General features: G+C 38.9%; 1 protein-coding gene across 2 annotated transcripts in view; it reads right to left on the bottom strand.

The window, feature by feature from the left end:
* The window catches only part of LOC18428338 (zinc ion binding protein), a 44,920-nt gene that overhangs the window by 18,747 nt on the left and 12,879 nt on the right, over window positions 1-13,294 (bottom strand). For both annotated transcript variants that reach the window (XM_011622924.3, XM_088862469.1), the window contains exon 5: window positions 1,303-1,654. In XM_011622924.3, coding sequence (XP_011621226.1) covers window positions 1,303-1,654 — 352 coding nt within the window. The remainder of the gene's footprint in view (window positions 1-1,302; window positions 1,655-13,294) is intronic.

Raw genomic sequence — 13,294 nt, 5'->3', positions numbered from 1 at the left:
ACGCTTCACTTTCTGGTTTTAATGGTTTTAAATTTAAAACAGAGAAGATAGGAAATCTTTTATTCAAATAAGATTTGATTTCTATTCGAATGGGATTTATTTGAATTTGTGATTTTCCTTGATTATAGAAGATCGAGATAATATTTAAATTTGATTGGATTTAAATTTAAATAGGAGTTGGATTTGGGTCAAAGTCTAAGGAGATAAAGTTCCTATCTTTCTACCTAAAATCATGATGGCTGATTTTTTGGATGGATGACTCTGATTAAATCTCTCTCGGTCGAAAATGGCAATATTTAGAAAGAATCATATTCAACTTAGGACATAGATTTCTTTCTATAAAAGGATCTAGTTTGAACCTCTTTCAAACCACTAGATCTTCTCTCTCTCACACCTAAAATTCTCTCTCCTTTAGATCTCACACCACCCTCTGCCATACATAAAGAGCTACGTCTCTGTCTCTCTCTCTTTCTCTCTCCTTATTTCAGTAGCCTCCATTAAAATAAAGAAAATGAGGACCTTTAAAATTAAAAAGAGAGTTGTTGTATTTTGAAGAAAAGAAGGGAGAAAGCCCAACGTAGAGAGAACAACTCCCAAATTCAGTTCTAATTTGTTCTACTAGGGTTTCTATAAATCCTAGTTTATTTTTTAGCTTTCTAAAACCCTAAAAAAGAAGTATTGCCTACAAAGCTTCTCAATCTCAAAATTTTCAGCAATATCTTAAATAGCAAAAGTACGTCATTGGTCAGGGAATCGGGCATAAGGTGTACCAAGTCTTGGTAGGATAACTCCATAGATTTTCCAGCAAGCCTTCCCGGTAGTTCTAAATTAATTTATAGTATTATTTCCTATTTTCTGTAAATTTTCAAGAACTTATTTTGTGCTAAAAATTAAGGTGGAAGTTAATTTAAAGCTCTTGGATAGTTTTTATTTCCCTTGGCAATAAAAATAAAAATACTAAATCGTATCTAGGGCATTATTTTAATTTTACAACAACAAATTGTGACCCACGTAAGTGGATTTCAGGTATTTAAAATAAAAGTAAAAGAAAATTTTTGAATTTAATATCTTGACTTCTACATAGCCACACCTTTCAATACGCACACACATGCACGCACACACACAGAGATATACATCCTAGCTACACAAAGAAAAAATCAAAAAAGGTGCTCAATCATAATAACGATGCATAGCATAAAAACAAACTGAAGTTTCCAGGTTAAGAAGGTTACGATGCATGATGCAACTATAGAAATTGAACAAAATAAATGCATAAATCTAGAAATACAGGAAAAACCTCACTTGATATCAAGCTTAACAGGTTCAATGCCTCGTGCTCGTAGATCTGCATCCTTGTTATCAAAGAAGCCTTCGGGGAGAGCTCCCTTTACTTGCTTGGTTTCCATTTTATCAAGATTTCTTGCAGTAGCGAGCTCACTGGATGGCACACGTACTCTCTCTTCTATGTTTTCTGTTGTATGAAAATGGAACCCCTCTTTTGCCATGTCATAAGAATTGGTCTGCCCTGACAAATGACTAGAAACAGGAATATTTTCGTTCTTCAGAGGTGCCACTGGTAAAGAACCAACATCTTCGAGTTTAGCAGTTTTTCTAGCAATTCCGGAGTCCTGTTTAACACTTTCAGCTGCTACATCTGTTGAAAAATATATCAATTGGAAGTTCATAATTGGGGATTGGATTTCAATTCCAATGCATGTTGACTGAAATCACATATATATGGCAGCGATCAGAGATTTGACTATTTTGAAACTATTAGCTTAAGAAAATTAAGGTGCCACCGGGAAAGAACCAACATCTTCTAGTTTAGTAGTTTTTCTAGCAATTCCCGAGTTTTTCTTAATGCTTTCAGAAGCTACATATGTGGAAAATATATCAATTGATGCGAAGTTCATATTTCGTCCAATCCCAATGTATGTTGACTGAATATCACATATTAATGGAAGGGATCAGAGATTTGACTGTTACGAAAGTATTAGCTTATGAAAACTAACATATTAAATTCAGTTGAACAGATAACTTGATAGTGGTGTGTTTCTTCCTTTGGTTTTAAAATACAAGGTTTCGTTAAAGGAGGAGAAAACATGTCATGTTAGTAAACAAATTACAAATACAATTCTGATGCCCAAAAGGAGCCTAAGTACATGCCCTAAATACATATTTTCACTCTTTAATTCTGATGGAGAAATCAAAGATTTCAATAGCAAATAGGAGCAACACTTAACAAGGATAACATAACATCACAACTATGGTTCCCCAGAGGGCTATAAAATATTTCCAGACTAGTATCTGGTATAAGTGATAATGCATCATGAGGCCCCATGACCATGCTAGAATCTTCTTTTGGCTGACTTATGGCTGATCTTTGGAATATTTGGAAGCATGGAAGTATGCGCATGCACATGCGCACACACACAGAGATGATCGGCATATACTCCTAATACATTGGAAATAGTGTTCACCTCAATAGAACATTCCTCTGTCAACCCCAGGCATGTACAGCAGTATAGGATCCATCCAACACTAACCCTAATGAAATAGGCAGCCTGCCATATCAATTAGAGTACCCATTCAAGTAATGCTTGAAGCAACCCAAATAGAAGTATTCCAAGTGCACTGCAGCCTTACCCAAAGGATAAACTTCCAGCAACTACCATCCAGTTGTCCAAAACCTGCGATGAACCCTCTCCATCAGTGGAGTTGATGAAGACCCAAACCCAATGGATATCCAGTCCATCAGCTCCAAGAAATCAAATAGACTGCCATACCACTCCTTAAGAAGCATGTGCAAAGGGAACAACGGAATTGAGCTCAAAATGTGCAATACATTATCTGATGGAACACAATCAAAAGCTGCCAAACTAGGACAATTAACACTCAGAAGTTCTCATAACACTCGCGATGCAAAAGAACCATGGATAGAAATATGCTCAACTGTCTTCCCTTGTAAAAAAAGGTAGTGGCCAGCTGGGAAGCCAAATCCTGTGAGTTGGAGATAACCCATTGGGTAGGAAAAGTATCCTCCAACAATAGCCAAGAAGAAGACATTACCCCAGGAGGTTCTTTCTTCTTCATACCTTATCAATGGAGCTTAGGCGAAGGGCCCAAGTGCATGAATATGAGATGAGACAGAATCAAAGAAACAGTAGTTTCTTTCTTTCGAAAATGTTAACTTGTATTGAGTATGAAAGAGTTGCAAGAAGGATCAGGCAGCCCGCAGGATGGGTGCCCATTACAGCATCCAAAAAAATGCTTTTCCAACAGAACCTGTACAAAAATGGGTGATAACCTGTACAATCCAGTATACAGAAAGGAGATAGCCATCGGAAAAACAAAAAGTAGGACCTAAGCTCAAAAAGTTGCCAAAAAGGACCTGCTGGTTGGAGTATATAGTATCTACTGCTGAATCAGAACAACTCCAGCTTTAGCAATGAAAAAATAAGCATTCTCCCTCAGAACCACTAGATTTTATACTTTCAAAGAAACATTAGTTTCAAAGAGGTTAAGAGTTTAAAAAACTGAGGGAACGGTGCAGGAGAGGAGTGAAGAAGGCTAGATCGTAGTTGCAGGACAGTAGGCGGTCCAGGTCCAGACCCTCAATCAGACAGATTGAAAGTAGGACCATGGGGAGAATAAGATCCTCAATCACTTAGGACCACACTCATTTACCATGAGGGATTTTGTCCCCATTGGCCATGGGAGTCTGATCCCTTCTCTCATGACTTGATCACATGAATAATAGGATTCAAGGTTCAGGGGGTCTAACATCCCATACCTACTTATAGCAGGAAATGATGAAGGCTGCAAGCCAATTATTACATGCGCAAGCTTGGGTTTTAAATCTCAAAATTTTAACTTAGGAACTGTTTCTGAAAGTGATGAATACTGTAGAGAGAAGTAACGTCGGGTTGAGAGTCTATTTGGCAATACTTGTAATGGCAGTGATCAGGGGAACCAAACACTGAATTAGTTTACATTCAATAAAAGAAAAAGGGACAAGAAATTCAATCCAGTAGAAAAAGCTAAAATGTTTTTGTGGAAGTCAAAATATCCAGATGTTTAGATAATATATGCAATTGCACCTGGTGCTGCACATACATAGGCACCAGCCCACCCTTGAAAGAATAGCATATTCATTGAATATGCAGGAACATACACTCAAGGAGAGAGATCAATGGTAGACGTAAAAGTGACAAATAATATTTTTTTCAAGAGGTTAATAGAAGAGTGACAAATAATATTTGAAAAGATATTATGAATAAAGAGAAATACAATTTAACGAAATTAAATAGTAACTAAGAAGGTCATGCAGATTTATGTAAGATGTCAAGGGGGGAGAGGGACAGATATGTGAGACAGGTAGAAATAAACTCATTTCTTTATGAGGGAAGTCTATTTTTAGAGGGAAGAGAGAGAAACTGTGTGAAGAGTTTTCATTAGTTTTAAAATCCAAGAAGAACAAACACATAAGTTCTAATCAGTTATGCATGTGTATATGATATTAAAAAAATGCAAACAGATATTTTTGTATCTTATTTAATAAAGTTTTTGAAAGTGCATGTACATAAAAGTTTGGCCCTCGCAAGGACGGACCACTGCAGTGTCCACCCTAGCTCGAAACCATGACTAGGGGGACCCCAAATTTGGGAATAACCGTACTCATCCTAGCGCCACCCTAGTGGTGCCTCAAGAAAACCCATCCCAGCAATGAATACAGAGCATCCATTTTTTGAGGGACAAATCGATATCCTTTTAAGACTAATTCGGTTTTTCACAAAAAACAATTTCTTCTATGACGAGGCAATCTACAAAATTTGGAATCGAACAAATCCCCCCAAGGCCTTGATCTAACCCGTTCAGACCACATGAAATTGGCACCCCCTATTCACTGCATTTACTCTCTCCTCAAAAAATGATTTTCTAGGGCTTCTATGATTTTATTTTTTTTACATGATCTTCTTCACCAGATCCAAGAGAATAAAAGTGCGAAAATTGGGCCTAAATAGATGTCTCGAATACCCTAAAAAAAGATGTAGAGAGGACCAAATCTTTTTCCACACATACACAAAACAAACACACATTGGTGACTCTGCTAACTCATGCATCCATTCTGGCTTTCAAGGGTTTTAGGAACCAACTAAGTTATCGGGATCTCCTAACATGGGTGGCGAACCTAGTCTACAGATGCAATTTGAACTCATGGAGCACGATCATGGTCTAGCCATGATCACATGGTGGGGGAGCCAACCCATGCCAATAGGAGTTGGTCAACAGCTTAACATATTCATATGCTTTATATTTTTAAAGGAAAGAAACAATAGATATATCAGTTAAGCAAAAGAAAGTAATAATAGCATATGAAAAAAAGAAAGCTATATTTATTAAATCCATGTTCTATAAAGAAAAGAGATTTTTAAGATTGTTAAATATGCATCATGTTGGAATTTTTTGGCCTTTAAAGGTCTTCAGAGCAACAGTTCCCAATTTAATTGGGAGGTCTCGAGAGCATATACATAAGAATTATAGTGGATTATACACTTTAATGTAGGCCTATGAGAGCAAAAGGCTAAATCCTCAACAAACTTTTATGCAGCATGTACACATGACAACCACATTATCGAGAAGCAACCCTGTAAAAGGATATGTTTAGATGCGCATAAGGAGAGTCCCCTTGCACTATAGTGATATGTGCGTATTTTTCACTCTTAAGGGGAGAACCTACAATCCATATTCCAAGAATGTGGTTCCACTATTTATTGGCCAACTTTGACGAGCCAGTCATGAGCTCCTATATGAGATTGTGGTTCATGGGTCTCTTGGGTTTGTTTGAGAAGATAGTCGAGGATCACAATTATTGGGTAAGATGGAGTGCCCTGATAGTTACTTTTCCAAACACGCTGGTACCAATTCACTTTTAGACATTTTGTTTTCAATGTTATAAATATTTTTGTGAATTTTAGAAATTTTTCAGAAATTTTAAAATTAATTTTAGCCATAAAAACCCTTAAAAGGGAAAATTTTGGAACTATGGAGGAGTGGAGTGGAACACATGAGGGCCCATGGATGTTTGAGGCACCAAAAGGACAATTTATCCTTGGAGCGGGGGAGCTACAGAAACTTTGCGAAACCATCACAAACAAAACGAATTCCTTACTTTTACTGCAGCCTGGCTGTGGTATGGATTAGAATGGAAACAAAGGGAAAGAGTGGACAAAGCTCGCATGTGTGACCCACACCCACATAGGTGGGGCGTGGAGCCATGGGGCCCAGCCCACACTTCACACATGAGGTGGCACGCTCACCTCCTCTATTCTTTATTTTTAAATTTTAAAAAGTGTTATTTTGGTTAGTTACAAAATCTTTTGAAAATGATTGTAATATATTATGTCCTTATTTTGTGGGAGATGGGTATTTGAAATATTGTTTGTATCTTTGACCAAATCTTTTATCTTTCATTTCCTACAATTTCGTGTGAGATAAAGAAAGCTCTAGAAAGATTGTTTTAGATTTGTCCAAAGTTCCAAAAAATGTCTGGCAGTGCCTACGCGGCTGGAGGGGTCCGCGCCGCTCATCTTTGAGGCAGGCGCCCAGGTGGCCCAGGTGGAATAACATGGGTGGGAGATGTCCCAAAAAACAGTTCTAGGTCCAAATTATTTATAAAAATGCATATTGAGGCATTTTTAAAACATTTTTTATGTCCGATCAATCCAAGTCCAAAGACAAACCATGGTAATTTGAGATTTGGACAAATAGTTAATAACCCATTAAGAAAAATCAGAAAATATAATCCAACAATCAAATTCAGTACTAGACATAACACAGAGTCCATAGTCCAAAACTCCATCCATACACTCCATAGTACATACCATTGTGATGATTACCAACCTAGTCCATAGTCCACACTCCATAGTCCACACACATAAGAGGGGGGGAGGAAAGAATTAACCAATCGATCTAACATCAATGCATGTTTTTTCTTGTTTTATCACTCTAAAATGTAAAAACGAGGTATAGGTCACAAAAAAACCTAAACCCCACCCCCTCCGTGAGGGGCATTTTTGCCCCTGAGCAGGGAGCGGGTTGCCCACCGAAGGTCCTTAGGTGGGTGCTTAGGGACCCATCACCTAGAAGGGCCACCTTGGCCTAGGCGGGCCGCTTTTCGAATCTATGGATTAGCCTTACCCTAGATTATTAGAAGTGGATATAGGTCAAAACTTCAGGGGATAAGGTTTTTAGAATCCCCCCCTAAATCATGACAGCTGATTCATGGGATGGATTGCTCAAATTTAATCACCTCTCACTTCAGATTTCTTAAAATCCTATTAATCATGATGAGTCACAATTTTGGATAAGTATACCAAGGGCCATTGAGGCCTATATAAGGAGGGGTCCCACATTTTCTACACATTATTTTGGACCCTCTCTCTCTTCCTTCTCTCTCCTCCATGCACCACTCTCTTGTTCTCCCTTTTCTCTCTAGGTGGCATGTACCACCCTATAAGAATGATAAATAGAGGGCATGCCCAGCTAGATTAAAAGGAGGTTCCATGCAGTGACATGTCCCAAAGGTTCATAAAGGGATCCAAGAAACCCTAATTGTGTTATGCACTCATAAAAACCTCATTGATATCTTATTTCTATGAAGGAAGTTATATCTTGGAGCATTGTTGATGTAAATTGCAGATTATTTTGACTCCTACCCAGCTAAAAGGGTAAGACTTTCTACAGCCAACAACTTACATCTTAAGTGATTCCAGGCTACTTTTATTGTCTCTCTCTTGCTCTCTTTCTTTTACCTTTTTTTTTTTTTTTTTTGGGGTCGAAAGTGATTCTAGGCTGCAATAACAAGGGGGTAGCAATATACTGATGAAGCCAATCAAATCATGATCTTCCTCAAAGTTAGCATATCTTTCTTTAATATAGTTTCCAATGGTTTTTATTTTATATTTAACTCTTATTCATTTGAGAAGATGTAGGCATTCAGGAGTATAGAAAGATTGAGACATGTACAAGAATTTGGGTGAAGGAGAGAATATCAAGTATCAAAACCAATAAATAAGCATAAAGCCTCACTACACGAAAAAACTTTTGTGTGTGGTCCCCTTGAATTCCTTGTTGGGCTAATAAATTTGCTTCCTTATTTCCCTCAAAGTTTATCATTCACGTGGAACACTACTTTAAAATATGAAATGAGGGTCTAGTTTTCAACCAATAAAGTATGGCTCGAACACCTCTTACATATCTCCAAAATCTCAAAAATTCATTGAGTTCCTCCCAAGGGAATCTGAAGCAATAAATGAAAACTTGTTTGCAACTCAGAAAAGCTCACCAAGTCAACTCCTTTGTCCATTTTCTTTTTTTTAGGTTCAGCGGGCATGGACTCAAGTGCAGGGACCGCATGGGGCCCCACCAATCGAATCTCTCCATGATTTAACCGGTTTTGTCTGCTGGGGCATCCTTCAATGATACTTCCAAAATTCCTTGAGTTCCTCCCAAGGGAATCTGAAGCAATGAACGAAAACTTGTTTGCAACTCAGAAAAGCTCACCAAGTCAACTCCTTTGTCCATTTTCTTTTTTTTAGTTTCGACAGGCGTAGACTCAAGTGCAGGGACCGCATGGGGCCCACCACTAGAATCTCCCCATGATTTCACCGGTTTTGTCTGCGGGGGGCATCCTTCAATGATACTTCCACAATTTCCCCTACGGAAACCTTGTTACGACTTCTCCTTCCTATTATCCTTCTTTTTTTCTTTTATTTTCTTTTTTTTGAATGTTAACGGTTAATATTATAATGAAAGTAGTACAAGAGTATGGGTTGAGGTGACCCATAGACCGGGTCTCTCAACCAAAAAATGGTCACTAAGAAGTGACCTGTACAAAAGAGTCAGGCTATAACAACTCCCAGAAAAAAAAATTAAGGGCTGTCTAGAGATAGGAGCTTATAGAATACACCCGCTACAAGAGAGAGGACTGCCAAAGAGGAAGAAGAAAGTCTCCCGCCGAGGCCCAGAGCAAAAGGAGGAGAAAGCCGTACGAACAAAGTTTGGACTGCCTTTGAGGCACAGCTAAGCGGGGGCTGAAGGCTGGTTCCTAGCGGCTTCCTTGGCGAGGCGATCTACAAAGTCATGCATCCATGAGGCATCTATAACCCTGCAAGTACTCAAATATGTGTGCTAGGTACCAAGGAGGAGAGGCCTTTCTAGCAGCCCAGGATAAAATATTTTTGGCATCTCTCTCGATGTACAACCGTGAGCCCCAGGAGGGGTTATATTTCTTGATTCGCATCAACAAGGTTGTGGCCTCTGCAAACTAAGAATCAGCGTGGCCAAGGTGTTCTGAGAAGGATGAGATGACATCCCCATTATGATCACATAAAACCCCCTTTAGCGCCCGCTGGGTCTGGATTTCCAAAGGAGCATCCATCAAAATTAAGCTTAATAGCTCTCACCAGGGGGGGTGTCCAGTTCGATGCTCTTGGGTTGCAGTGGAAGGTGAGTTGAATTAGATTCACCCAATTGCAAAGGAAACTTGCCACCGAAGTCCGGGTGAAAAGCCTGTGATTGGATGCCCAAAAGATTACCAGCGTAGTGATCTTGTGGAACAGAGCTGGAAGCTCGCTTTTGGTACCACATAAAATTCTTGAATTTCTTTCTAGCCAAATGGTCCACAAGGTTGCGGCTAATGAGGCTTTCCAAAGAATTCTGCCCGACCTCAGCCAATGAGAGTCAAAAGAGAAAGCTGTCAGCGCCGAAATTGAAGGACGTGTAACCCAAGACACTCCAAAAAGTTGGATAATTCAACTCCGAAGTTGAAGGGCAAGTTGACAATGAATGAACAGGTGAGGGTTTGTTTCTTCCTCACATAGGCACATGACACACCTATTGGGAATATGGAAACCTCTTCTCTGGCGTACGTCTACGGTAAGTGCACGTTTAGAACAAGCAATCCAATGAAAGGCTTGCACTTTTGGAGGGGCTATGGAGGACCACACTTTGGAGAAGACAGGGTTCGGGTTCCTTCCTCTCAATAAAAAGGTTCAATGGACTTCCCGCAACATCACCAGTGGCAGAACACCTCCATCGCCACAATTCAAAAACTTCACCGAACCATTCAACCAATAAGAGCAACGGTTGGTGTGTACAAAGGGTAGGGACTTAGCCACTATGAGCTGATGACTCACACATATTGGGAATTCCGCACTGAGTACCAACAATTGCAATGATTTATTCTATGGTATCACGATTAAATATCAATAGACTATAGGGCAGGTCCGCCAAGGCTTTGTTCCAGTTGAATACATTGGTGAAGCATGTGTGTGGCCAAGAATATCTAAGGGCATCACAAACCTGTTTTCACCTCAAACATTCTTGACCTAAACAGCCATACTTCGTCGCTCTGTCTAAGCAGTTGGTTGTGGAGGATATCTCACGAAGCTAGTTAGCAGGCTGAAAGTCTCATTCATTAATGGAATTAGGCAACAAATCACCCCACCCCACCAACTATGAATGGCCATGCACCACTTCCCATGGAATTAAAAAATAAATGAAAAACTCAAACCACTCGCTAATTTCTATAATGAAAAACTTGGATGTGCCTAAGTTTTTTGTTATATATAGTGTTCTTTTTGTGATGTTTTATAAAATTGTTGATGTGGTAGCTTTGTTTTGTCCCCTGGTTACAAGCTTCCAAAGGCCACCAATCATGGACATAATGTTTCTTTTAAGTCTTCAAAGAAAAACTGAAAACTCACCCTAGGTTCTGTTGGGTCTCTGTGGCCATTAAAGTGTAGGAAATTTTATGGACTCAAGTATGTTCCAAAATTCCTGAAAAATATTTATTCTTCCATGTAGAGAGAGAAAATCATAATAATCATTCCATGTGGAGAGAGAAAAAAAATAACCATTCAATGATTGAGCATTTATTACACACTCATCACTTTTTCTATCACTCTCACTCTTTCTACACAACTGCACAAGTTTACTCTAACTCTCTCTCTACAAACTTGATTTCACACTCAACTTCTCTCGTTCTCTCCATACTTACACAAGTAGCTCTTCTCTCTCTTACTTTCCACCTCACCACCACTCTCTCTTTTCTCTACTAACTCACTCAAGTACCTTTTCTCTCTCTTACTTTTCACCTCACCGCAACTCTCTTTCTTTATTTACACATTCCGTACTCTCACCACAACTCTCTCTTTCTCTTCTTACACACTCACGCCACCCACTCCCTCTCTCTCTTTCTTCTCTTCTTTCTACTCCCTCTTACACAGACCAAATGTCTTACCCCATCCCTATTTATAGGGCGACTAAACAGCCTTTCAAAATCACCGACTTAATTTTGGCGGTGTAGATGGTTCTAGATATAGAAATATTTAGAGAAGAAATATTCTAGAGGGATATTTCTAGATAACGAAATATTTAGAGAAGAAATCTCTAAAGAGATATTATTAGATAAGAAAATATCTAGGGAAGAAATCTCTGGAGAGAGAAGGCAAAGAGGAGGGAAGGGAAAAGGGGAGAGCCACATGTTGCTCTCTCCTTCAATTCTCCCTCTCAACACTGGCTCTTCTTTACAACTGATCTTCTGATCATGCCGAGTCTTTCTCTATGTTTAACAAATTTGGTAACATTAAGCCCTTTTGTAAATATATCGGCAAGTTGTTCTTTTATCCTTATCAATGCTAGTGTGAGCACTTCATTTAGGACCTTTTCTCCTATGTAATAATGATGTACTTCAATATGTTTGGCCTTTGCATGGAAAACGGGGTTTTCAGCCAATCGAATGGCTGATAGGTTGTCACAAAAGAGTGACTAGTTTTTCAACTGGCTAATGCAAATTCTCCAACATAAGTGATAGCCAGGTGTATTCCTGTGCAGCCATTGTTGCAGATCTATATTTTGCTTCAATGGTCGACAAGGAAACTGTGGGTTGTCTCTTACTACACCAGGAGACAGCAGCTGATCCTAGGCGGAAAGAGTACCCAGTAGTAGATCGGAGAGTTGTTTAGTCACAGCAAAGTCAGCATCACAATATCCTGCCAACTCGCATTTTCCCTTCTTATATAACAATCCATAATCAGCAGAACCTTTGATGTATCGCAGCATTCTGCGAATGGCCTCTAAATGAGGTTTCCTAGGATTCTGAATGAATTGACTGACTACACCAACTGCATGTGCAATATCAAGCCTAGTCAATGTCAGATAAACCAAGCTGCTGACAATCTGTCTGTACATGGCTGAGTCCTTGAGAACTTCTCCTTCATCTACACTCAGCCTCACATTTGTCTCCATTGAAGTCGAGATTGGTTTGCAGTTGACCATACCATAATTTTGTAATAGATCTCTAGTGTAATTCTGCTGACACAAGGAGAGTCCTTCCTTGACAAATTTCGAGACCCAAAAAATGCTTGAGCTTCCGAGCTCCATTGAAATTTGACCGACATATTTTCTGTGTGGTAGATTTCCTCAGTGTCATCCCCAATAACAATCAGATCATCAACCTAAACAAGTATAACGGATAGTCGGCAATCTTTGACATTTATAAACAGGCTTGAGTCAGCAGGTGATACTGAGTATCCATTTTGCAACAGAAACTCAACAATCTTTCCATACCAAGCCCTTGACACCTGCTTTTAGTCCATACAAGGCCTTCTTTAGCTTCCAACATAATTTGGTCGATCCCTGCTTTCAAAACCTCTTGGCTGCTCCACATAATATATACATATATATATATATATATATATATATATATATATATAACTTCTTCTCTATTATTAACACGTAGTGTACTGGTAGAAGCAGTTCTATTCGATAATGTTCTGAATAAATTTGCCATTTTGATTTTTGTATGAATCTGAGTCAACTGGAAACAGTCCCCACACCTTTTCTGCCCTACTGGCTTGACGGTGATCTTTGGGTCACAGCAACTTTAGGTTTTTGACAAAAATCTAAATATGCAAAGTTTTTCAGTTCACCACTGAATATAACTTGGCTCTGATACCATAATGGCATAATGATAGCAGAATTAAGATGAATATCAATGACAACGACCCGGCAATGGAACCAAACATATATACCACTCATTAAGATGAATATCAATGATAACAGAACACCTGTAACTTTAATTAAACAATAATAGCAACAAATATTTTAAACTAATGAATATAGGAATTGGAAGCTTACATGATAGGCTTGATACAGATGGGGTAAGCTTGATCCACCAACGGGGTGGTTTACTTCTGTTCAAACCAAGCACTCAGACAGACTCTTACAA

The sequence above is a fragment of the Amborella trichopoda genome, chromosome 1 (assembly GCF_054954075.1).
Source record: "Amborella trichopoda isolate Santa Cruz 75 chromosome 1, AtrichopodaSantaCruz75HAP2 v2.0, whole genome shotgun sequence".
In the NCBI taxonomy this organism is placed as follows: domain Eukaryota; kingdom Viridiplantae; phylum Streptophyta; class Magnoliopsida; order Amborellales; family Amborellaceae; genus Amborella; species Amborella trichopoda.
The sequence above is the reverse complement of the archived record's forward strand: the minus strand, read 5'-3'. Positions and strand labels throughout refer to the sequence as shown.